The sequence below is a fragment of the Pituophis catenifer genome, unplaced genomic scaffold (assembly GCF_029215685.1).
Source record: "Pituophis catenifer annectens isolate HBS135680 unplaced genomic scaffold, rPitCat1.0.hap2 SCAF_2, whole genome shotgun sequence".
Classification (NCBI taxonomy): domain Eukaryota; kingdom Metazoa; phylum Chordata; class Lepidosauria; order Squamata; family Colubridae; genus Pituophis; species Pituophis catenifer.
In genome coordinates this window covers 201,078,648-201,105,168 of record NW_027256882.1, presented here as the reverse complement: position 1 = coordinate 201,105,168, position 26,521 = coordinate 201,078,648, and the positions used below count along the sequence as shown (strand labels likewise).

Sequence of the window (26,521 nt, the reverse complement as noted above, 5' to 3'; positions counted from 1 at the left end):
GACATTTTCAATGCTTGCTAACCACCAAGACTATTTTATTTCATTTTTTCATAAATATATTTTATTGCCATGTTAATGCTGCTGTTACGTTCTTTCATCTTTCCACATGCAATATTGTTTAGAGAGCCCATGTGAATGAGAAAAGACCTGGCTATGCTTAGTCTCCTTCCAGTCAGGGTCAACTCTTGATGACAATACAGATACATCCATGTAGTCTTCTTGGCAGCAATAAGGAAATGCTGTTTGGTTGTCTTTTTCTGGGATATTTTGCTAACTTCCTAGCCTGTCCTATAGATGCTGAAAATTTTTGGAGAGCTCCCATCCATCCAGGGCCAGTCTCATTCAGCTTCTCTGGTCAGCCAAGGTTGCCAGGCTGTAGTACTAGTGTTGCATTTGCAGGAGATGAAAGAGGAGGAGGAGGAGGAGGAGGAGGAGGAGGAGGAGGAGGAGGAGGAGGAGGAGGAGGAGGAGGAGGAGAAGAAGAAGAAGAAGAAGAAGAAGAAGAAGAAGAAGAAGAAGAAGAAGAAGAAGAAGAAGAAGAAGAAGAAGAAGAAGAAGAAGAAGAAGAAGAAGAAGAAGAAGAAGAAGATTTTCCAAAGCACCTGAGGGTAGAACAAGAAGCAATGGGTGGAGACTAATCAAGTAGAGAAGCAACTTAGAACTAAGGAGAAATTTTCTGACAGTTAGAACAATTAATAAGTGGAACAACTTGCCTCCAGAAGTTGTAAATGCTCCAACACTGGAAGTTTTTAAGAAGAGATTAGATAACCATTTGTCTGAAGTGGTGTAGGGTTTCCTGCCTAAGCAGGGGGTTGGACTAGAAGACCTCCAAGGTTCCTTCCAACTCTTCTCTTCTCTTCTCTTCTCTTCTCTTCTCTTCTCTTCTCTTCTCTTCTCTTCTCTTCTCTTCTCTTCTCTTCTCTTCTCTTCTCTTCTAAGATGATGATATGGAGAATGGTCACAAATGTTTATGGAGATTTTCAGTCATCCATGTCACGGTTGTCCCAAAGGTACTTTTCAAAAGGCAACTGCACTTTCTTAATTTTTTTTCCCCTTGAAAACGTTTCACTTCTCATCCAAGGAGCTGAACTGAAGAAGCTTCTTGGATGAGAAACGAAACGTTTTCAAGGGGGGGGGAAACCCCCAAGAAAGTCCAACCGCCTTTTGAAAAGCACCTTTGGGACCATGGTCAGAAATCCTTGCCAAATGTTTTTAGGAGGTGTGTGGGCTCGTTTTAATTTTCACTGTTGACATAGTTTGAGGGGTTTTTTTGGTTATTTTTACTTGGGTCGTCGTGAGCTGCCCAGAGTTTGGTTTAAGATCTTTAAAAAAGATGAAACAACTACATCCTGCGAGCAAGAAGAAAACTTCGCCGAAAGAGGGAGCCGCTCGCCCAAGGAGCCGAGGACCCACGAGCGATTCCTCGTCCAGCAGCGCCTCCACGCGCAAAAATAAAAAGGCGAAGGCGGAGCGGCGGGAGGGCGGGCGCCTTGCAGAAGAGAAAGCGGAAGCGGCGGCGCAGGAGGTTGCCGGCTCTGTTTCTGCCCATCCTCCCCAAAGACAGAAGGACGATGGCAGAAGGAGGCGGACGTGCCCCGACGCCGTATAGCCACGACCGGCGCTTGGGCGAGCTGGGCGGCGGCACCCAAGCCTCGCAGCGGCTCTTGGCTTACAGCGATGCGCTCTTCTCCATCATCGCCACCGTCATGGTGAGTCGGAGGCCGCTGCGCACCGGCCAAAGGCTCTTTACTCCTCTTCCACTCGGAAAGGGAACCCTGCATCCCGGCAGGCAGGAGTTCAACAGGCGCGTAGTTGATCCACGCAGGATGGCGTGCAGAAAGAGATGGGTTGATGTTCCGTGCGCGGCTGTTTCCTCACCACCCACCCTGTACGTTGCAAATCCCTGTGTCGTGCAGATGCAAGGAAAATAAAATCTATATTCTACCTTGTCTTGCAGTACTATAAGAAGGCAGAAAAGCTGCCCACTTATAGTACTGTAAGATAAGGTAGAAGATACGGCCAGTAAAGATCCTGGGAGGTAGGCGCGTGGGTGGGAAGTGGGAGTGAGGTATCCAACTTTGCTGTGATGCACCCACTGCAAAATGTGAACTTTTCTCCTGCAATACATCAAGCAGTGGTTACCTTCTATTTAAAACAAATAGATTTGTCTATTTCTCTGCTCCGTTAGCACACTGTGCTAGGCAGAAATTTTTCCTCTTTATCCTCATCACAACAGTGTGAGAGAGTTTTTATACAGCTTTCTCACTCAGTAGACATTTAAAGGGTGCTACTTCCAGTTCAGTTCATGACTTGTCGCATTCTCCCATCGGCACTGCTGTTAGTGATGTTATGTTCTGGTTTTTGTTTTGTAAATCTTCATTTACAAAGATGAGACACTGTGTATGTTTTGCTCAGAGGGAGAGGCTTGTAAATAAATCAGCACGCTGGGCTAAGTGAATTTTGAGAACCCAGACTATATGGTTGAATTGTATTATGTGAATCCAAGCAGTTGGGTTAGATCACCAAACCATATTTCACTTAACAAAGATCCACAGGTTGCATGGTGAAGTCCTTTATATACTTATTTTTATTTACTTTAACCAAGACCATTCTCTTGTCAGGATGCTGTCATGCTAGACGGTATATAATCTTCTAAATTAAAATGATTTTGCTTACGGGATGCTGTCTTTCACTTCTCCTCAAACTCCCTTTTGATCCTTTTCCATATTAATTTTGCCTTTCATTGTTTCTAATGGACTAAAGTTGTTAGTAACTAATATTAATGTATACGGGATATTTATGCAGATCACTGTGTGTGGGTTGGGTGGCTGTATAAATATTTAATAACATATGAAATACAGATTTGTTTATCAGATTTTTGGCTGGACACTGGAATGGGTAGGAATGACATGGTAGCATCAAGACTACCGTAGCATCTGCTTCACTTAATTGATTTGCTGGTCCCAATTGTGGTCATTAAATGAGGACTACCTGTTACTTGGAGTTTTCCCCGCCAAAGCCTCAGTTGCAAAAAGTGACTTAAAATCAATCATTTGTCTTTCATTGCAGCACTCTTAAAAGCTGTTGGTATTTTTAAAAAATGGTAACGTCATGGATAATGAGCCATTCATTTAAAGACAGATTCTTAAGTGCGGTTAGGCTGCAGAAGAAAGTTTTGGATATCGTTAAATCAATCATTAACCTAAAGCTCACTGCTAAATCTACCTATCTACCACTCTCATTCCTGGCATTTAAACCTCCTTGAATAATGTGCACATTAAATTAAGAAGTGTCTTTATGGGAACGTAGTACTCTCTACCAGTATTAGACAATTGGTGTTTATACAGGCCAAATAAATTGAATTCGGTATTCTTGGATAGTAATTAAGACAAATGTTTCTAGTAGCAGTCTTTCATACAGGAATCTTAAAGTCCAGCCAACCTTGCTTGTGACAAGATTCTACAACTATCTGGAGTCAATTGGAATATTGTTGGCCTTAATTTAGGCTGATGTTTGGACTGCATGGTCAAAATACATTTTAAAAAGTCTTCTTTTTTCTATCTCTTTTGCTTCTTTCTTGCTCTACTTTTATATCATTTTCTTTTCCGTTTTTGATTAGTATGTGTTAATTTTTTTAAACTTTTAACACACATTTATAAAAATACATTTCAAAAAGGGATTCTTATTATTTTGTAATTCAGCCATTCAGATTTATCAGTTTAGAAAAATAATTACTGTTAAGTATCTTCAGCAATTCCAATGCAACCCATCATCCTTGCTAAACAATATTATATTCCATAAAATGTTTCTGTGGAAAGCTGAACAGGTAATATTCAACACAAGGACTTCTGCTTTTGATTTTTTTTTTTTTAAGAAGCATAGATGTTTTCTGCACATTTGTTTCATGTCTGCAAATTAAAACTTGCCCGTTACTATAGCTATATGATTCTTCTGTTGCAGATTTTACCTGTGGCACATACAAAGATACATTCAGATGAGGTACTGTACGGTTTATTTCATATTCCACATAAAGGTCAGTTGTGATTCTGTTTAAACAACTAAAGTTGCAGTTTGACTTTCCAATAAGGTGGTTCTAACATAGTGAGGCATGCTGTTATGGATCACTGAAATTGAGTCTCTTTTGATCTGTCAGGCCCATAGTAGGTAAGCACAGTACAGAATGCCATAATCTGTTGGCCTAGGGAGAAGTCTCTTAAGTATTGTTATCATCAGCCTGGGAACTAACTTTGTTTATTGTCTCACTGATATGCTGGGGATGAAAGTCCATTACAAATGATAGCAAAGAACAATAGATTGCAACGTATTTTTCTCCCCCTTAATTCTTGACCACTTTTAGCAGTGTAAATTCCCCAGAGGAATGCCTATGGAGATTCTCAATCATCCAAGTCATAGTTGTCTCAAAGGTGCTTTTTTAACAGGCAACTGAATTTTCTGATTTTTGCTTGAAGAGGTTTCGCTTCTCATCCAAGAAGCTTCTTTAGAGCTGATCCAGATCCAGCTGAAGAAGCTTCTCATTCAGAGCTGAAGAAGCTTCTTGGATGAGAAGCGAAATGTCTTCAAACAAAAACCAGAAAGTCTAGTTGCCTCTTGAAAAAGCACATTGGGGTTCCCCAGAAGAATTGTATAATGTTAGGAAGGGGGTTGAGAATTTGGATGGCAAGGAGTTCATGACTGAGCATGTCAGGAATTAAATGTATAATAAAGAATTGTTTCAGGAGATTCAGCATTTTGTGCTATAGATTTCAAAGTACTGTACACAAATGGCAGAAGATGGTAAAAGACAAGGGTGTAGTATTCTAAGTAAGGAATTTGAATAATATTATTTACTTATTTAACTTTATTGCGTCCTTTAAACAGCCCAAGACATTTGGTATTCAAATATTCAAAATGAAATTAACAATGCCAGGATAGTTAAGATAAAGGTACAGACAAAAAAAAATGGCTAAAAGACAACATTAAATAAAGTATGCTAATAGGCTTGCTCAGGCTACACGTACACAACAATAAGTAATTAAAATTAGCAATCTGGATAATATAAATGTAGAAGTACAAAATACATGCACGCATATACACAAACAAGGTCTACATAAAATAATTTGGAAATTGCACTGAATATTTGAGTCTACGGTACTTTCCAAAGCCTAGGGATAATACAGGATTGAACAAAAGAGAAGGCCTATCATTAACCATAAGCTTTATTTGCAGTTCCTGAAAATGAAAACACAGTTTATAAGCCAGTTTGAGATTCATAAAGGACTTATCCAGTATTTATAGATAGTATGAGTTCTTATTAGGTGATTTTTGTATTTTGTGAGCTAGGCTAGCTTTATGTCCTTGAACATAAGTGAAAGTATCTCCTTCAACACTTTAAAAATATAATAAAGATCACCTTAAGAATTACCGTATTTTTCGGAGTATAAGACACATCTTTTTCCCCCCTAAAAGGGGGTGAAAAGTTAGGTGCGTCTTATATACTGAATGTAGCCCCGCCCACCCACTGGCCCCCACCCTTTGGCCTCTGCCTTGCAGCAGTTACCTCCTTGCAGCAAACAGCAAGAAAAAACAGCTCCTTTTAGCTTCAGCACAGCCTAATTAGCACAAGTTGATTGGATCAGCCTCCTGACTCTCAGCTGTGTTGCTCTCAACTATTTTGTGCAGGGCTCTGCTGCTTGCTGCAAGGAGGTAAATTGCTGGAGCAGATTTTTTTTCCCTTGTGCTAATCAAGCTATGCTGAAAACGAAACTGAAAGTAAAGCAGGCTGTTTGCTGCAAGAAGGCAAAATTGCGCAAAGGCAGAGGCAGATTTCTTTTTTTTCTTTTCCTCACCAAAAAAGGTAGGTACATCTTATAGTCCGGTGCGTCTTATACTCCTAAAAATACAGTATGTATTATATAAAACACTTTTTCATGAATTTGTTTATTTGAAATGGAATTATGTAGTATTATATGGAAGAAGAGTTTGTTGGCTTTTTGATGAATGTTGTGCTTTTTTTCCAGAAACTTGGAGAAAGTGTCCAGCAGCTGCTAGCCACCAAAATTGCTGTTTATCTGATGACCTTTTTAATAGTAACAGTTGCTTGGGCAGCTCATGTGAGGTAGGAAATTTGGAGTATTTTAGAAACTGTACATGTATCAAGCGCTTGAAAACTGTAACTTAACCAGTCAGACGGTATTAGAAACCCAACAGCAATATATCAATAGCTAGTCTGTGTGGCCAAAGAAAGCAGGTGTGATGATGGGTATCTCACTTGTCATAATTTATTATTCCTTCAATCTTCTTTCATTACGATCAACTTTATTCTTTCTACACAATTCTGCTCCGTGCTGAAGTTACTGCTCAGCTTATAAACGAACTTTATCCACAGAATTGGTGGATAACTGGTTTGCAAAATTTGCTAAACTCAGCCTTACGAATTAGATTACTTGCCTCTCCCAACCAGTTAGACTTGTCTTCAAAATAAGGCCACTTAAGAACCCAGACTAATTCCATCAGCAACCCAGTTCTCAAGGAAGCAATCACAAAGTACTTCTCCAAATCCTTCATTAGGATATAAGAGTTGTTGTTTTTTTTTTAATTTGATTTATATGCCGCCCTTCTCCGAAGACTCAGGGTGGCTTACAATGTGCTCAGCAATAGCCTTCATCCTTTTGTATATTTATACAAAGACAGCTTATTGCCCCCACAACTGGGTCCTCAATTTACCTACCTTAGAAAGGATGGAAGGCTGAGTCAACCTTGAGCCTTGGCGAGATTCGAACCCTGCAGTAATTGCAGGCAGCTGGTTTTAATAACCAGCTTAATAACAGGGTGCCTTAAACCCCTGTACTACCAAGGCTCTTGCTTGTTACCCTTCAAGCTGTCACAGCTTGCACACATATTGCATTAAACTGTGATTTGTTGATCCTGCTATACTGGCCCTCTTGACCTGTAATGATAAATCATTAACCATGATTTTCAGACCATAACAAGTAAATTTGTGGGTCTTATGTAGCCAGAAGCAGAGATATGATGATGTACCTTAATATGCAGATGGAGCCATTCATTCATATTTTGGGCAAATGGCATTGATGATTGAAGAAGTTCATACATGAAAATTAATCAAGATCAGCCAGACCCAAGATAAAAAAAAATAAAAGAATAAGAACTTTTCAAATGTTAACAATGACAGTTGCACTGGTATTTGCTTGATTTACTGCCAACATCTGTACTTGATTCCTTTTCCTTCTTCAGAAGAGACAGAATTCTCTAATTTATTTTATTGTATTAATTAAGTGAAGAAAGCAATTTGATGTAGTGGTTATGGCAGCAGGCTCGAGGTCAGGAGCCATGCCTTGGGCTCTCTCAGCCTTAGGAAGGAGGTAATAGCAAACCACTTCCAAAAATGTTGGCAAGAAAATATCTTTTCCAGGCAAACTCCAGGACTCAGGATTGACTAGAAGGCTTTATCTACTCGAAGTAGATGAATAAATAAATGACAAGTAGAGGAAAGGTTCTACTATCTTATCTGAAACTCATTATAAGTGAAATATGGTAAACCTAAGTAAGATAATGAGCTGAGTCCTTTGCATGTGCCAGAGGGAGAGAGCGAGCAAGATTCCAGAGAATTACCCTTGTGTTTTGGAGCAAACTCAACACAGGAAGGAGATAGTAATTCCTTTAAGGTAAGTCATACCAGAAAAAAATTCAGTGTGTTTTCCTTTCTCTGAATTATAGAACAAGCAAGAATAGGAGCAAAGTGTTGGATGACTTCACCAGAAAGTCCTGATGATTGGAATTGAGGATGTCTAATCTGCTGATTTAAAAGGCATTTTAGGAAGGGTAGTTCTTGGATTTTAACTGGCAGTTTCCTTGGCATCTTGTTCTTGTTTCCATTTTTGCTACATATAGAGAATATTTGATAATTATCACCAAATTTAACACTTGCCCGTTTGAATTTAGTTATTAATCAAAACTTTGTAGGTCTGTTTTATAACAGTTCGTTTTTCCCTCTAGACTTTTTCAGGTGGTTGAACTCATTGATGATGTACTTGCCCTTGCAAATTTGGTGAGTGAATTTTTTTTTTTAAAAAAAATCCTAAATCTATTTTTTGAAATAATAGATGTTCCCAGCTTTTAGTAAGATATGAAATGGAATTTGATATCTTTAAATCATTGTACTGATGAATCACAGTGTTGGTATTTGTGGCTTTGAGTTTTCAAAAAAAATGTTTTTTAGGAAATGTGCTGATGTACCAGGAGAGCTTTTAATTCAAGTCATATCACTTCAAAATGGCCATTTGGGTATGAAGGGAATTAAGATTCGGAAAGGAAAATATGCTGTTTGTTGTGTCATTATATCTTAATTTGTAATTAATAGTTTAAATGAAAATGGCGTTGGTAGGATTTTATTATAATAAAAACATACTGTGGACACTAATTCTAGCAATTCTGAATTAAAAAGACTTGCTCCTCCATCTCAATCCTTCTCTTAGTATAGAAAACAAAAGTGAGGTAATTTCAGAATGAAGATTTTGCAGTAGATCAAAGGTCTACTGTAAAATGCTAAGCTGCTCACGTTTAGAGATAAACCAAATAATGTGCCTTGGTCTCATTCACATATATCTCTAAACCATAGTTTTCAAACTTCTCAGATTTCTTGGGAGCCAAGACATCTAAGGACTAGTGGTTTTTATACCCTCAGTAATCTAAATAAATTATAGAAGTCATTTTTTAAAATTTACTGTACTTTGATGATTCCTGAATCTTGCAGTTAGAATGTTAAAAGAATGAAGAGTGATCATCAGGATTCTTGCCTTAGAAAGTTTCGCATTTCAAAAAGGAAAGGTACATTTCAACTGGCAACTTCACAAAAGTATTCTTATCACAGGTGATATTCAGCAGGTTCTGACCAGTTCTGGAGAACCGGTAGCAGAAATTTTGAGTAGTTCGGAGAACCGGTAAAATACCACCTCTGACTGGCCCCGCCCTCATCTGTTCTCTGCCTCCTGAGTCCCAGCTGATCGGGAGGAAATGTAACCTTCCTATGGAGTGGGGAGGGAATGGAGATTTTACAGTATCCTTCCCCTGCCACACCCACCAAACCATGCCCACCAAGTCATGCCACGCCCACCAAGCCATGCCACGCCCACAGAACTGGTAGTAATAAAATTAGAATCCCACCACTGATTCTTATGATATGTTTTACTTTGAAAGACAACACCAGAGCAATTTGATGTCTATGGCATCAATGATACAGATTATTAAAAGAGAAAATAAGAAAAAGGAAATAAAAGAAACCAAAAGATTATGCAGGTAGGTAGACAATAGGCTCAGCCAGAAATGTTGAAACCTTTCATTCATAGCTCTTAAAAATGCAGGCCTTCATCTCCCTTCTGAGGTTTAACTGGAGCCATTGATTTGGGCTGGTTTTTAAAAGTAACAGTGGAATAGAACTACATGTAACAGTATGTTAGTTTCCAGACCTGTGTGATTTTTCCCAAAGATGGGGGGTGAGTAAAGTCATACTCTCTGATATGGAGTATCTGATGTTATCTTTGCCATTCAGGAAAGAATTGAGCTGCACTTGAACCATGATTGAAAAATCATGAATTAGTATCGCTTTATAAATTCTTAGTAAGGCAACACCTGGAATACTGCATCCAGTTTTGGTCACCACATTACAAAAAAGATGTTGAGACTTTGGAAAAAAGTCCAGAGAAGAGCAACAAAGATGATTAAGGACCCTGAGACAAAAACATGAAGAACGGTTGCAGAAATTGGGTATGGCCAGTCTAGAGAAAAGAAGGGCTAGGGATGACATGATAACAGTATTCCAGTATTTGAGGGGCTGCCACAAAGAAAAGGGCGTCAACTTATTTTTCAAAGCACCAGAAGGCAAGACAAGAAACAATGAATGGAAATTAATCAAAAAAGAAGCAACCTGGAATTAAGGAGAAACTTTCTAAAAGTGAGAAAATTACCCAGCTTGCCTTCAGAAGTTGTAGGTGCTTCATCAATGGAGGTTTTTAAGAAGAGAATGGGACAGCCACTTGTCAGAAAGGGGGTTGAACTAAAAGACCCTCAAGGTCCCATCCAGCTCTATTCTGATTGATTGATTGATTGATTGACTGCCTCCCCATGATGCTGAGAATTGAATTATTGTATCTAATGAACAGGAGACGGTTTCTTTTCATCTGCTGTATCACTTCTTCCTTTTCCTAGGCATGCATGATGAGCATTACTTTTTTGCCATATACAGTAAGTAAGCACTCTATTTCTTTAATGCATTATGTCACATCTTTACATGATGACACATCCTGATTTGGTTACCTTATAATCCAGATTTCCAGATTTGTACATTGCATTGAACCACAAATTGACCACACAAGCTTTATGTTTCACCTGTGCAGGTGCTGATTTGTAGTTCAATACATTGTGCAAATACGATCCATTTAATAAAGATTAGGAGTCTGCTGGAATCTTGTGCAATTATTTGATACATCTGAGATCAGCTAAACAGATGTATCGCATTAAACCTTCGGATCCAATGTAGGATGCATTTTGGAGATTCAGAAGCCACAGTGGATAAGAGTATGTATGTACTTAACTATACATGTTACCAACATCAAACAAAAGAAAACATAGAAGCAGAGTAATATATAATTAAACTCAGAGTACGGTCTAAAACAGGGGTATCAAACTCAATTTCATCAGGATTGTGTTTGACCTCTGGGGGGGCAGTGGTGGGTTGCCCCCGGTTCATACCGGTTCTATAGAACCGGTAGTAAAACTGGTGGTAGGCTTTGCCCACTGACCCTGATGTCATCAAAATGCTTCTGCACATGCACAGAAGCTTCTGCGCTTGTGCAGAAGAGCGTGTGCACGAGCAAAGCAAGCATACACGTGCGACCCCGTTGCAAACCGGTAGTAAAGGTAAGTAGAACCCACCCCTGGGGGGGGGGGGCATGGCCAAGGTGGGCATGCCCAACTTGACATCACTTGTGTTGGGGGCATCTGTGGTGGCCCGAGTGCTCTGCCAGCAAAAACGGGCTCCCGAGCTCTGTTTTCAGCTGCGACGGCCTCCTGCAACCCACTGCCACTGAAAACAGAGCTTGGGAGGGCCACTCGCAGCCCTCCCAAGCTCTGTTTTCATTGGCAGAGGCACTGCGGGCCAGTCCTTCGCTGCTTCCAGGGCTCCCCCAAGGGCCAGATCTAAGCGCCCTGTGGGCCGAATGCAGCCCACAGGCCTTGAGTTTGATAGCCCTGATCTAAAAGCAAAGATAAAACCCAAATTAAAATTGGAATGAGGCACCTCTAGTCAATTATCTAGAATCAAAAGCAAATTGCAACAGAAGAGCTTTTTAAACTGTTTCCAGAATTGCAACAAGGTGCTGACTTCACATATTTCTTCCACATAAGGTGGAAGCTAGTACAGGTGAAATAAAATGGGTGGATCTGAAGCATGGACAGTGTTGTTATTATTATTTTTTTTGTACTTCCAATGTTTTGGATGGCATTTGGATATATTTTTTTCTTTGATGTTTAAAAATCATAGAGCTCACACTACAATTTGTACATATTTCCTGTCTCAAAATGACGGTGTGAAATTAGGCCGAAGCTGCCATCCCTAAAGATAAACTAAGCATGTAAAACAGACCGGAACCTTATCTAAAAGATCCCTTAGGGGAGGTAATTAAGGAAAAAAAACAACCAAATTGCTAAGAAAACAAAGGGAAAAAAATGTAACCAGAATGGAACAAAGGAAGTTGGGTCAAAACAGACAATGGGAAACACAAGTCCCATCAACAGCTACCAAACTTGAAAATCAACAAGGCAAGACTAGCTGCCAGTATTGTGAATCAACAAAGCCAGGACTTTGGGGATCAAAGTGATCCTGAAGCCTGCCCTTAGAGTCATCCTTGGATACAGATTTGGCAGTTTCTATCCCTCTGACTAGTGCCTAAGAGCCTAGTTATTTTAGTTGTAAGAGCCTAGTTATAAGAGACATGGTGGCACAGTGGGTTAGGATGCAGAATTGGAGGCTAACTCTGTTTTCTGCCAGGAGTTTGATCCTGATTGGCTCAAGGTTGACTCAGCCTTCCAGCCTCCCAAGGTTGGTAAAAAGAGGGCCCAGATTTTGTGTGTGTGTGGGGGGGGGGGGGGGGGGGCAATATGCTGACTCTGTAAACCACTTACGACAGGGCTGTAAAGCACTGTGAAGCGGTCTAAGTGCTAAGTGCTAAATGCTAAGCACTAAGTCTAAGTGCTATTGCTACCGGTAGTTGTGAAGGACCTGGATAAGTGTGAGTGTGAGAAAGAGCAAATATACATTATTACTAGCAAAAGTTTTGTTGTTTCTTGAAATTGACCAGGTCTCAGTGTATTCCAGCCAACTGTGTGAGTGACCGTAAGCCAAACATGGAGTATACAGTATATAACCACAGCAACTCCTGCCACCATTTTTCTACAGATTAATTTGCAACTGGCAAGGCATGGAGAGTCACAGATGGGATCCAGGGAGACAAATTTGGTCCCAGGATCTCAGATTAACCATCTGTTCTGAAATACAGAAAGAATCTAATTTCTTATTTTGCAGTTCTCCTTAATGGCGTCTTTTCCTGATGAACCATTTGGACTTTTTATGTTTAGTAGCTGTGCTGTTATAATTGGTGTCATCCAGGTATAGTTGTTTTATATTTCACTACAGATAGTCCTTGATTTACAGCAGAGGGCTATAAAGCACTGTGAAGTGGTATATAAGTCTAAATGCTATTGCTATTAAATGACAAAGTTACAGCAGCACTGAAAAAAGTGACTTATGACTATTTTTCACACTTACGACCGTTGCAACATCCCCTGGTCATGTGATTTACATTGGGTTGCTTGACAACTGACTCATATTTATGACGGTTGCAGTGTCCCAGGATCACCTGATCGCCTTTTGCAACCTTCTGACTAGCAAAGTCAATGGGGAAACCAGATTCACTTAACAACCATGTTACTAATTTAAGAACTGCAGTGATTCGCTTAACAAACGTGGTGAGAAAAGTCATTTAAAATGCAGCAAAACTCACTTAATTTCTCAATGACATACATTTTGGGCTCAGTTGTGGTCGTAAGTTGAGGACTACCTGTACTGTATAGTTTAAAAAACCATAATTAAAAATGAGATGGGTAGTAATTACAAGATCAACAAAAATTTCCTTTGTGAGAGAATATACAGGTAGTCTTAATTTCCATTGCTAAGCTAGGCAGTTAAGTGAGTCGCAGCCAGTTTTACAACTTTTTTGCATGGCTGTTAAGTGAATCACTGCAGTCGTTAAAAGTATTAAGAAGCCAGCTTTCCCCATTGATTTTGTTTGTTGGAAGCCAGCTGGGAAGGTTGCAAATGGTGATCACATGACCCTGGAACCCTGGGACACAACAACAATTGCAAATGTATGCTGGTTTTATGACTACCATATTTTTCCATGTATAAGATGCCCCCATGTTTCATGTAGTTTCTTGTAGTAAGCACACTATAAGCTAGTGATGGCTAACCTTTCTGAACAGAATGCCAAAAGTGTGTGCAGCCAAACCCAACATGCAATGCACGCTCACCTCCCCACACATGCCCCCCCGCATGTGCATGTGACCCCCTGCACATGCCCCGCTCCCCCGCTCATGCATGACCCCCTGGATGCGCATCGCCCCCGCACATATGTGCGTGACCCCATGCACATGCCCTGCCCCCCATGCATGTACACATGATCCCCCCACACGTGCCCCGCATATGCGCAGCAGAGACCCGACAACCAGCTGGCCAGCGGGAGGCATGCGCGGCACAGCGGAACTGGGGCGACGGCTCGCATGAGAGAGGGTACTGCGTGTTACCTGTGATGTTACCTCGCCATCACAGCTATAAGCCATCATGGTTCAGAAGCCATCTTGTCAGAGTGAGTAATACAACAAGAACAGGAAATGCATCACAGGAACAATAGAGATGAAACCTAGAGTGGCAATGTGATACATGAAACAACTACAATAGAGAGGAATGATAGAGCTGCATATAAGATAGAGTCTCATCTGGCATGTGCGGCCTTCTCGGCCTCCTGTGTATAAGATGCACCTCAATTTTCAAGTAAATATTTTAAAGAAAGTAGCATCTTATACACAGAAAAATATGGTATATGCCGAGCATGGAACACTGTTACCTTCCCACTGAAGTGGTACCTATTTATCTACTTGGATTTGCATGCTTTCAAACTGCTAGGTGGGAAGGAGCTGGAGCAACTGACAGGAGCTCACCCTGTTCTGTAGCGCTTGGGTCTCGAACCCCGGCTGTCAGTTTGTCAGATAACAAACTCAGCATCTTTAACCTTTGAGCCATCACGCTCCCTAAGATTAATTTAAGGATGTACAATAAGGTGTTTTGACATGGGTAGGGACACAGCTGCTCTGTAAGTCCAGAAAAGTATATGGCTTCTTTAAGGAGGCCCAAAAAAGTATGGTATAGAAGTCTACATCTGCTCTGAAACACCTTTTCATCTTTGGATCCCAGGTGCAACATACCCCTATTAGAACTCAAGGTAAATCTTCCGAGTGCCCAAACTGTGATTATTTGAATTTTACATCTAAACAATTATTTGCCCTCTGATGGTGCAACAATCTTTTCTTGTTTTGCAGGCGATGATTGTATTATATGGCTTCAGGCATTCATATCTACTGAATCATCAGATACAGGAATCTGAAAATAAGGCATTTTATAAATACCATATCTTAAAGATTATCCTGAGAGGACCAACACTGAGCTTTTTGGCTGCCATTTTCTCATTTTTCTTCTTTCCATTGGTAGGTTCATTGAATTAGGACAGTGTTTCCCAAGTGTTGTACCATTATATTGTGGTAGGCCTTAAATTTAGTGATTATGTATGTAAGATGCTTTTGTTTTGTGTTGAGGGTCTATACCAGAGGTGGGGAACCATGGCCCTTTTATGACTTGTGGAATTCAACTCCCAGAATTCCTAAGTCAGCTCAGGAATTCTGGGAATTAAAGTCCACAAGTCATGAAAAGACCATTGTTCCCCACCCCTGATCTACACATTAGGATTTTTCTACTGTTTCAGACTTGGAGTTGTTCCAAACTTGTTGATGCTTTCCTTCATGTGAGAGTAATTCTGTTATGGCTCTATAAAGCTTTTGAAGATCATCCTTGCTATTACCCTGTTTCCCCGAAAATAAGACATCCCCTGATAATAAGCCCAATCAGGCTTTTGAGCACATGCGCTAAAATAAGCCTCTTCCTGAAAATATTTAAACACAGAGCTGGAAATCAGGTAAGACGGCAAGAGGAGCCCCATCTTGTTCCACACACCCCAAAATAATAAGATCTCCCCGAAAATAAGGCCAAGGGCTTATTTTGGGGTTAAAAAAATATAAGACAGTGTTTTCAGGAAAACACGGTAGTACACAGTATTCTTAATTATTTACAAGAAAAAGGCACCTTATTATTTTATTGGAAAGAATTTTTGCTTTATACAGACTGCCTAAAAGATGTCTTTGTCAGGGACATGTATGCTTAAGAGGTCCATAAGCACCGGAATGCTCTGTTCCGAGTCCTGTACAAGGAATTGTGGATATACATGACTCTGAATTGCTATTCTTCTTCATCGTGTTAACTGACAAGTGTGAATTTGGACTTAGTACTGTTTTTCCTCCAAAACCCATTCTTGCTAAATGATTCCAGAAATCATTCAGAGTCTTTTATTTTAATTATATACATGATAAGTAGGGCAATGGAAATGCATCCTTTTTTACTTATTACCATTGTATCAATGCAAAAACGTTCAGTAAATGTGTCTCTGTTTCCTTGCAGTCGTACATGTTTCTTGGGCTCATTGTTTTTTTCCCACTTCTCAGCCATCTAACCAAATGGTTTAGAAGCAGAATTCTTGGTGAGTGTTGTTTTATAAAGCTTTTTATATCCCCCAGGGAAACTTAAGAACTAGATGATGTATACCAACAATATCATCATCGTGATCATCATCATGCAAAATGAGTAAAGTCTCACAATAAAAAGCAGCAAATAATTAAATAATAACTCAAACCAGTGGTGGAATTCAATTTTTTTTACTACTGGTTCTGTGGACGTGGCTTGGTGGGCGTGGCAGGAGAAGGATACTGCAAAATCTCCATTCCCACCCCACTCCAGGGGAAGGATATTGCAAAATCTCTATTCCCACCCCACTCTGGAGCCAGCCAGAGGAGGTATTTGCCGGTTCTCCGAACTATTCAAAATTTCCGCTACCGGTTCTCCAGAACCTGCTGAATAGCACCCCTGACTCAAACAGAAAAAAAGAACAGAAAAGGAGAACTTATTACTTTAAGCATTCATGTTTTGGTTCAGTCACTTCCCTGGATAGTTTCCTGTTCCTCTCAATACGATCCTTTTCACAACCTCATCAACTTTGAAGTGAAATGTTGGTGGAGTCCTTGATGCTTTATGAACTTAGTTGTTTGCTTACAGACATTTCATTACCCAACTAGGTAACATCGTCAGTTTGCTCCCTGTTTATATACAGTAACTTGCCCTGCCTGGTTTGTAGGGGATGTTTTTTTTCTCCTTGGTAGTTCCTTGATTAGGATATAGTTTCTGCTTGATTGTTCGCCTGATGTTACTTCCTGCTTATCTGGGTGTTGGCTATTGGAAAAGAATGTATGCTGGTCTTTTTGTTTCCTTCTTAGCTTTTTGTTGACTCTTTTGAATGGTGTCTATTTCTATATATCTATTGATGGCTGATTTTCTTCCCTCTGCTGACGAAGCATACACAGCTGTGGCACCTATTGCCTTTTTTTTGTTTATTCCACCTTTATTGTTTTTATAAATAACTTAAGGTGGCAAACATACCAATACTCCTCCCACCTCCTATTTTTCCCCTCAACAACAACTCTGTGAGGTGGGCTGGGCTGAAGGAGAATGACTGGCCCAAAGTCACCCAGCTGATTTTCATGGCTAAGACGGGACTAGAACTCACAAGCTCCCGCCTTCTAGCATAGTGCCTTAGCCACTAGACCAAACTAGTTCTTTGCAAGGCTCTTGTTTGTCTTCCCTGAAGCCTCAGCAGTGGGAGGAAGACAATGGCGAAGGTCAGCTGGGGGCAGTAGACTAGGTGGCAGCAGAAGAGTGCAGGACAGCCAAAAGGGCAAAGATGGTGGGAGACAGGCATTTATATGCCGCCCTTCTCCGGAGACTCAGGGCGGCTTACAATGCGTTAAGCAATAGCCTTCATACTTTTGTATATTTTATACAAAGTCAGCTTATTGCCCCCACAAACTGGGTCCTCAATTTACCTACCTTAGAAAGGATGGAAGGCTGAGTCAACTTTGAGCCTGGCGAGATTCGAATTTACTAATTGCAGACAGCTGGAGTTAAATTACAATGCATTAGTCTGCTGAGCTATCTAGGCTCCTGGATAGTCGGGAGGAGTTGAAGCACACACTGTGATTGTAAATGCAGACAGACTGCCAAGTGCCCAAACTTTGATCACATGACCAAAGGGGGCCTGAAACAGCCGTAACTTCAAACCATTGCTGAATGAATAGTCATTAAACGAGGACTACCTGTATAAAAATAATGCAGACACAATACTCCCAACAAGCTTGGATAAACAAGGCAGCTATAAAATAAGAATAATGATAAATCAAATTGATACTGCTTTGGGGGAAGGGGTTGAGGACTTTATGAAGAAGCAAATTAATGGTCACCTTAACATAGAAACCAATTTTATTAAGCGTGCTAATTTTTGTTGGCAGGTCAAGAGGAGGAACTCCCTGTAGAGTATTTTACTTCTTATCTTAAGGAACCCCTGAGTAAGGAACGAGTGGAAACCTTCAGTGATGGAGTTTATGCAATTGTTGCAACTCTGTTAATTCTGGACATATGGTAAGTCTTCAGCAATAGAATAAAACTGCACCCGGTATTTCCAAGTGTGATCCAGTGCTAAGGGGAAAAATAGCATTTATAATTGAATATATTTATTAAGATGGTTGACATGATGATTGATGATCATCAAGATTAACATGATCCTGCCCACCTAGCAGTTTGAAAGCATGCCAATGCGAGTAGATAAATAGGTACCACTTATCTAGGAAGGTGAACAACATTCTGTGCACCTCGGTTTATAGTCATGCTGGTCACATGACCACGAAAATATCTTCGGACAATGCTGGCTCCCTCGGCTAAGAAATGGAGATGAGCACCAACCCCTAGAGTTGGACATGACTGGATGGGGGAAACCTTTACCTTTATTTTTATTACCCTGTTTCCCCCCAAATAAGACATCCCCTGATAATAAGCCCAATCGGGCTTTTGAGTGCATGGCAATAAGGCCAAGCACTTATTTTAGGGTTCAAAAAAATATAAGAGGTTCTTATTTTTGGGGAAACACAGTATCATGGATAGACCTGTCATAAACATGCCTGAACTTTGTTATCTCCAGTGTGCCATCTTCGACCAGGATTTTATTTATTTTATTTGTTAAATTTGTGTGCCACCTATCTCTTTGGTAAGTCGACTCTAGCAGGCTTACAGTTAAAATTGTAAAACTATGCCAATTAAAATGTTTTAAAACTATGCAAGAAAACAGGAACCAAGAGACGGACAGTATAGGGATGAGGCCTTATTACCCCGTCAACTACACCCAGCGGTGAGCGCTTCCCTTCAGGGCATCAAGCCAACCGGCAAAACCAAGTTTTAATTACCTTTCCGGAAGGCCAAAAGGGTGGGATTTGTTCAGTCCTATGGAAAATATGTGCTGATTATCCCAATTAACTTAACATTCTATGCCAAGCAATCCATGCTGTGTCAACAACAGAAACACTTGTGGGACAATTTTCCCCACTTCTTGCTTTGTTTCCTTCATTGTACAGGATTTGCAGTGGTTATCTGAATACAAGCACTGTGATAACATGTATACATCACATTAACATGGTTTGGTTTTGGGTTACCATGCTATGGCAAGTCACTCCTTGTTTTTTTGGGTTTTCTAAAGTGGACCTTCTTAACAAACTGAATTCTGAATTCCTTGAGAATTATAAAAGACATAAATCATTGCTTAGGGTTACTATATTCATGATAAAAGCGTCCCAGATTTATAATCCTTTTTTGTTCTTGATAGGGGGAAAGTGCCTATTATGTAATCAGGACAATGGACAGTTTACTTTGGTTCTTCCTCACTTAAATGTAATCTTCAAAATATTACTTTGCTAGAAATGCAACAGAATGTGGATTATGCAGGTAGTCCTTGAGTTACGACCATAATTGAGCCTACAATTTATGTTGCTAAGTGAAACATTTGTTAATTGAGTTTTGCCCCATTTTACGACTTTTCTTGTCATGGTTATTAAGTGAATCATTGCAGATGTTAAGTTAGTAACATGATGATTGTTAACTGGCTTCCCCATTGCTTGTCAGAAGGTCACAAAAGGGGATCACATGACCCCAGGACACTGCAACTGTTATAAATATGAATCAGTTGTCAAGCGTCTGAATTTTGATCATGTGACTGTGGGGTGTGTGTGCAGCAATAGCTGTATGTATGAAAAACGGTCATAAGTCACTTTTTCCAGTGCTGTTGTATCTTTGAATGCTGTGAACTATGGTAAACCGAGGACTATCTGTATATACTGTCAGGGTTCCAAGTAATACACCCATAGCAAACATATACTCTCATAAAGGAATGGGTGAGTGTGTATAAGTCTATATTACATACCCAGATTGGCTGATGGTTTCCATAGTAATCAGATATGACTATTCCTAAAGTACAATTACCAAAAAAAAAAGGAGTCTGAACTTAAGGAGTGCTTGATGCATTTACATTTTCTTCTTGGTTAGGCATGGAATGAAATGTATTCAAGAAGTTAGTGAGGTTATAAGCAAATTCAGTAAACCGAAGTGAAATTCATGAAGTATCACTTTAAAATGTTTGTTGTGGCTCTATTCTAAATACATAATTTTCTTTACTCAACAGTGAAGATAACGTTCCTGATGATAACATGGTTAAAGAGAAATACAATGGTCATCTTGCTGAAGCACTGAGAGAATTTGGTCCAAGTTTCCTTGCTTACTTCGGATCGTTTGTAACCATTGGTCTTCTCTGGTTTGTCCATCATTCGCTCTTCCTCCATGTGACAAAAGCCACACGACTGATGACCCTCCTTAATACTCTTTCTTTGGCTTTTATTGGCGGACTGCCTCTCGCTTACCAGCTGACCAGCGAGTTTGCCGAGAAGTCTTACAACGAAATAGAAGCCATTCAGATTAGCTGTGTTACCATTTTTTTTGCGAGCATCTTCCAGTTCAGCATATGGATTGCTGCGCTCTTCCATGAAGTCGAGACATTGCATCCTTTTGCTCAGTATGGTGGCAAAGAGCACGCCTTCATGTTTGCAAAGCTTTCTCTCTACCCCTGCGTGAGCCTTGCAGTCTTCTGCCTGACCTGTGTGGTGAGCGAGCTAAGTACGACTATTTTTCATCTCACACAAATAATCGTCCCATTTGCTTTTCTGGTATTACGCATCTTCGTCAGAATTGGCTTGATGATACTAAAGTATATGATGTCACTAGCCAGGTCAAAGAACAATGTTTTAGAAGAAGAAGAAGAAGCCTGTTTATCCCCAGCCGATACGATCTCATAGTTTCCCCTGCACTTTACATGGAAAATCAAGATACTTCTGCGAATTGGAGAATTCGGGACTCAGCTAAAACTGAATTGTTCTTTTCTTTAGGGATGTTCAGCTTTTCCTTTTATTCATGGATTGGCATCTGGAGCAGTGAGTGTGGCTAGGATGCACATCACCTCAATATCCTCATTGATCATAGATGATTAGTGAGGAATCATAAGATGATTTGGGAGAAAATAATGGCATTAGCAGTTTCTTGGGAAGTGCCATTTGTCATAGCCAGTAAAGGTGATAATATGAATGTCCTTATCCATTCTGTGGCCATTAAGTGACCTGGAGGATGTATTAACCTGCTAAATAATTCCATGTGTGTCTTGAGTTGTAACCCTAACAGCTGCTATCTAATGTGTGTAACCTAGCAAATCAGTGCAAAGTAACATGATTAGCTGAACAAATGAATTGTGAGTCAACAAATTACTGTCAACAGTTATGTAAAGACGTAATTCATTCAGCACTGGCAACTTCTTAAAAGAAACCTATGTTCAGCATGCTAAATGTTCAGAGAATATTTAGAAAGAGTTGGCTGTCAGTATAACCAAAGTTTGCTGGAACTATCACTTGATGAGGGGATACTTACAGTATAGGCTTGTCCCATTATTGCCTCAATAATGTGACAAGCCTACATCATAAGTATCTCTTAGTATCCCATAAGTATTTGGGTTTAATAGCCATAACTTTATTAATGTAACTTTCAGAAAATAAATTAATATTATTGTGATGCTGTATTATATCCCAGTCATTTGGCATTTATCAGTAGATGAAGAGCGATTAATGAAGCAAGGAAGATCATTCTGTTATGACAGGAAGATAGAACTTAAAATAGTCCTTGGAATATGATGACAATTAGGACCAGGAACTCTTTTGCTAAACAGCGCAGTTATAAAGTGTGACATCACATGACTATGTCACTTAGCAACAGCAATTCTGGCAGTCCCAGTTACTGTTGTTAAATGGGGATCTTGTGGGTCCTTAAGTGAGGACTTTGCATGACTTTGGCTTCTAACTTCCTGCCAGCTTCCTCAACTGATCATGAGACAAAACAAATTTGCTGCCAGCAGATCTAACAGTATACAGTAGAATCAACAAATGGAAATTTATCCAAGTAAAACATTTACCAGTACTTGTGGGAAGCTGGCATGGGACATCAGAAATTGCAAAAATGCCAAGCTTGTAATCATGTAATCACAGAGCTGTGGTGGCGCAGTGGTTAGTATGCAGTATTGTAGACTAATTCTGCCACTGCCAGCAATTCGATTCTTACAGGCTCACGGTTGACTCAGCGTTCCATCCTTCTGAGGTCGGTAAAATAAGGACCCAGATTGTTGGGAGCAATATGCTGACTCTGTAAACTGCTTAGCCTTAGAGAGAGCTGTAAAGCACGATGAAGCGGTATATAAGTCTAAGTGTTATTGCTATTGCTATGTGAACAGGGACGCTGCAAGGATTGGAACTCCAAGGACCCGTTGTAAGTTTTACTTGTTTAGTACCATTATAACTATGAATGGTTGCTGAATGAATGGTTGTGACCTGAAAACTTGTACAATGCTTGATGGTATGTGTTTGTTCTCTGCTTATGAATTGATTCACTGTGGATGTAATGAAAGACTTCATGTTACTCCATGTCCTCAAGGTTAAATGATGTGTTTACAAACTGACTTCTTTTCTATACATGCAATCATGTGTTTGTCCTTATCCTTTTTTGGTTTATGTTCATTTCCAGTTATTTTTCCTTAATACTTTATCATATTAATTGTACTTTCATCATTTATTTGTATTGTTTTATTCAGGGGTGAAGTGTAAAATTTGTTACTACCGGTTCTGTGGGCGTGGCTTGGTGTGTGGGGGTGTAATATGACTGGGTGGGCATGGCCAACTTTTTTTTTTTTAAACTTTTCAAAGCATTTTTTCTGCAAATGCAAAAAAATGCTTCGAAAAGGCTCTGCCGATCAGGCAACACAGCTGGGATCGTCAGAGGGTTTTCAAAGCATTTTTTTAACCACCTCTTCCGCTGAAGAGGTTGCAGAAAAAAATGCTTTAAAAGTCTCTCTGATGATCCCAGCTGAGTTGCCTGATCATCAGAGCTTTTTGAAAGCATTTTTTAAACCACCTCTTCCCCGGAAGAGGTTGCAGAAAAAAATGCTTTGAAAACCCTCTGACGATCCCAGCTGAGCCGCGCGATCATCAGAGGCTTTTTTTTTTAACTTTTAAAAGCATTTTTTCGGCAGAAGAAGTTGTAGAAAAAATGCTTTTAAAAGTAAAAAAAAAAAAAAGCCTCTGATGATTGTGCGGCTCAGCTAGGCATGGGGGGGGGGGGTGCAGGGATTTTTGCTACTGGTTCTCCGAACCACCCACTGCCATCGCTACCGGATCGGGTGATCCGGTCCGGACCGGGAGCATTTCACCCCTGGTTTTATTTCTTTGCTATTGTTATGGTTACAATTTTATCATTTTTTTTTTGTTTTGTTGTTATAAACCACACAGAGTAACCTCACAGCGAAATAAATTTAACAATAAATGAATGAATGAATGAATGAATGAATGAATAAATGAATGAATGAATGAATGTATTTTTAAAAATATAACTATTTGATGCTAGAGCCTTGAAATATATAATCCTTTGGAAGGCTTATGCTGGTTTTTGAGGCTAATTGATTTATATCATAAATGTGAAATATTTTCCTAGCTCTGTTTTGTGGGTTTTTTTCTTCAGTATTATTCTCAGCTCCACTTAACAACGTTGCTTTCACTGTCAAGCTATTGACATGTCTACAAGTTTGATGATAAATCTTTGATATTGGCATTTAATGTGAGTATTTTAGCACCAAGTATTTCTCAATAGAAACTCGTCATTACTCCACTCCAAAAAAAAAAAAAAGAATAGTAAGACTTCAAAAGCATTACAGAGGCAAGCTGTAAAGTATCTTGTTTTCTTTTTTCATTGCACTATACTATATACATGAAAAATGAATTTATGGTACTGCACTGTATTTATGAGATATGGTATATCTGAGATTTGAGATTGAATAGCAACATAAAATACTAAGATCCAACAATAGTTCCTGAAAGCTCTTTGGTCCTTTATTATTCGACCTCCATGTTCATTGAATGGAATCTTTTTTTTATTATTAGTAAATGTTACATTTATTAAGAGTTGGTATCTCATATCATTTTAGTGTTCCTTCTCAAAAAAAATTTATAACTATTTCAAATAAAACCTATTGCCCATAGCATGGAGAAAGAGAATATGATTTAGACACATTTCTTCACCATTATCTAGACGTAGGAGTGTCAAACTGGCGGCCCGTGAGCCGGATACATTATGCGCAGGCCACAGCCACCCCAGCTCCGCAAATGGGAGAAACACCACGAAACATCATGTGACAGCAATGTGACATGGCGAGTTTGACACCCATGATCTACAGTAAGCCTGAAAAGTATTTCAAGAACTTCTGGATGGTCATGAAGTCCATCACTAATATAATGGTGAAAACTTCCAGGTATCTTTTCTCTTAATTCAGTAGAGGAAGAAACCATCTGCACTTTCCTAAACTAGGAAATACGCAGTTAAGATATTTGTCAACATTTGACTTAGTCCGTTGACCAAATTGCCTTGTTTGATCGGAAAAAAAGACAATATGTTTATTGCTGAGTGGAAAACTCCTGATGGACTTTTTGTATAAAACTGAAAAAAATGAACTTATGATTTGTAGTTTTAATGATTTCATAAGATAGCTTATCGAAATAAAAGTCTCAGCATAACTTTAGAGAAACAGGTAAATTTGTAATTTTATATAAAACTGGTGTAAAGAAGTTCAGAAATTACTTCTTTGTATCTTTTTTATTTTTAACTTTAACTTTTTTCTTTCTTCCACTATTAGCTCTTTTTTATCTTTATTTTTCATTTTTTATCCCTTATTCTATATTAGTCTAAATTATTTTTAACTTTTAAAAAATCTTTTAATAAAATACACACACACACACACACTGGTACTTAAATCCTTACTTAAAAGCTAAGAAATATTGGGACACTCGGGCTAATCTGTCTTCTTGTTTAGAAAAAAAGCATAATGCTAGAAAGACTATAATTTTACTATCAAAGACCACACATAAGAGAATGGACTACTGTGTTTTCCTGAAAATAAGACCCTATCTTACATTTTTTTGAACCCTGAAATAAGCGTTTGGCCTTATTTTGGGGGGAGGTCTTATTATTTTGGGGCGTGTGGAGCAAGACGGGGCTCTTCTTGCTGTCTTACCTGATTTCCACCTCTGTCTCCCTAACCCTAACCCGAGGAAATGGCGGGGACCAGCTGCGCATGCGCTTAAGTATTTTCGGGGAGGGCTTATTTTAGCGCATGCGTTCGAAAGCCCGATTGGAATTATCTGGGGAGGTTTTATTTTTGGGGAAACAGTACACATTAGGGGTGACTATAAGGGTAACAATTTACTATGAATATATCCTGCTTTTGTCTGAATTGCTGTTATAGCTTTTTGAGATGATCAGACAACTAATCAGTAAAATTTACTGTATTTTAGCCAAAAAGTGCACTTGTGGAAATAGTGTGAGTATAGAGTCCTTTCCATGAATGGAGATGCAGAGTTAAGTGAAGACCTAAATCTATGATATGGAATTCATACTACTTACATGGCTTTGGAACTTAGATCTTTAAGTTCATGCTTAATGAACTTAAATCAGCTATTCCCCATCTAGTATAAGTTTTGTAAAAACATGACTAGAGTTTTCCTTTGTTCCCTTCATGAAAACCATGAGCAAAAGTCACAAAACACAATGGGAGATTCTAATTGACTAAGAAACAGTCCATTGTAGTATCTCAGGTTTTGTTTTTTGTTTTTATATGCACTTCTATCTAAGCATAATACATTATCTACTTTTCCTCACAATAATAACCCTGTAAAGTAGGGTGGGCTAAGGTGAGTATATGCAAAAAGCAGAGAGGAACGCCCTTTAAGGACGGAGAAGAGATGAAGGACAATGATCAGATAAACGAGGACTGAGTCTGGAGCAGGAAGATAACTCTAGTAAACATCTCAGACAAGACCCTAGTTCTCACAGAGGTAAAGTGTGTGTGTATTCAGGTTTACAAGATTATGTTACCATAGCTTTATAATGAAAGCAGAGCTGACCTACATGATATTGGATTCTTAGTCTGATCAATCTTGAAAGGCTGACATTGATTGGCCCAAATCACTCAGAGAACTTCCATCCCTGAGGGTAGAATAGACTCCCCCCCCACCCCCACTTTTTGGCTCAGTCATGTCCAGTTCTTGGAGACTGCTTGGACAAGTTTCTGCAATTTTCTTGGGAAGGTTCTTCAGAAATGCTTTGGCCATTGCCTCTTTGCAGGGGCTGAGAGAAAGTGACTAGCCCAAGGTCACCCAGGTAATTTTGTGCCTGGGACTAGAATTCACAATCTGATGGTTTCTAGCCTGATCCTTAACCACTGCACCAAACTCAGACTTTAGCCCTCAGACTAAAAGGTAGGTCTCTTTTAATCACAACAGAACAATGTCTCTCATTCTGATCTCTGTTCAACACACACAAGTAGCTGTGTAACAGATTGCTTGGAATATTCCAGGGCAATTTTTTTTAAAAAAAAAAAAACGTAACTCTTAATCTATTTCCAGGTGAATTTTAAATCTCAATTATATTAAGTGGCAGATAGTCAAGTGATGCAGATGGGACATTTCCAAGCGGCTGCTATGTCAAATGCTGTGTATAAAAGTATTCTGCTACGGTAGTTTATGCTACTGCTACTGTTCCACTGTTTCAAATATTCACCAT

The 26,521-nt window shown here is 39.5% G+C and overlaps 1 protein-coding gene across 1 annotated transcript; it reads left to right on the top strand.

Moving 5' to 3' along the window:
* Positions 1-1,603: 1,603 nt before the first annotated feature.
* On the top strand, positions 1,604-21,374 carry TMEM175 (transmembrane protein 175). The gene is made up of 10 exons (XM_070935450.1): positions 1,604-1,709; positions 3,961-3,999; positions 6,018-6,115; positions 8,014-8,065; positions 10,222-10,257; positions 12,596-12,679; positions 14,665-14,829; positions 15,854-15,932; positions 17,791-17,920; positions 20,007-21,374. The coding sequence occupies exons 1-10, from the start codon at positions 1,707-1,709 to the stop codon at positions 20,671-20,673; spliced, it is 1,353 nt and encodes a 450-aa protein (XP_070791551.1). The 5' UTR covers positions 1,604-1,706; the 3' UTR covers positions 20,674-21,374.
* Positions 21,375-26,521: the final 5,147 nt, after the last annotated feature.

Coding starts and splice junctions, on each gene's coding strand:
- TMEM175 (XM_070935450.1), top strand. Junction 8,066..10,221: donor TACTTGCCCTTGCAAATTTG/GTGAGTGAATTT, acceptor TCCTTTTCCTAG/GCATGCATGATGAGCATTAC. Junction 10,258..12,595: donor TTACTTTTTTGCCATATACA/GTAAGTAAGCAC, acceptor CTTATTTTGCAG/TTCTCCTTAATGGCGTCTTT.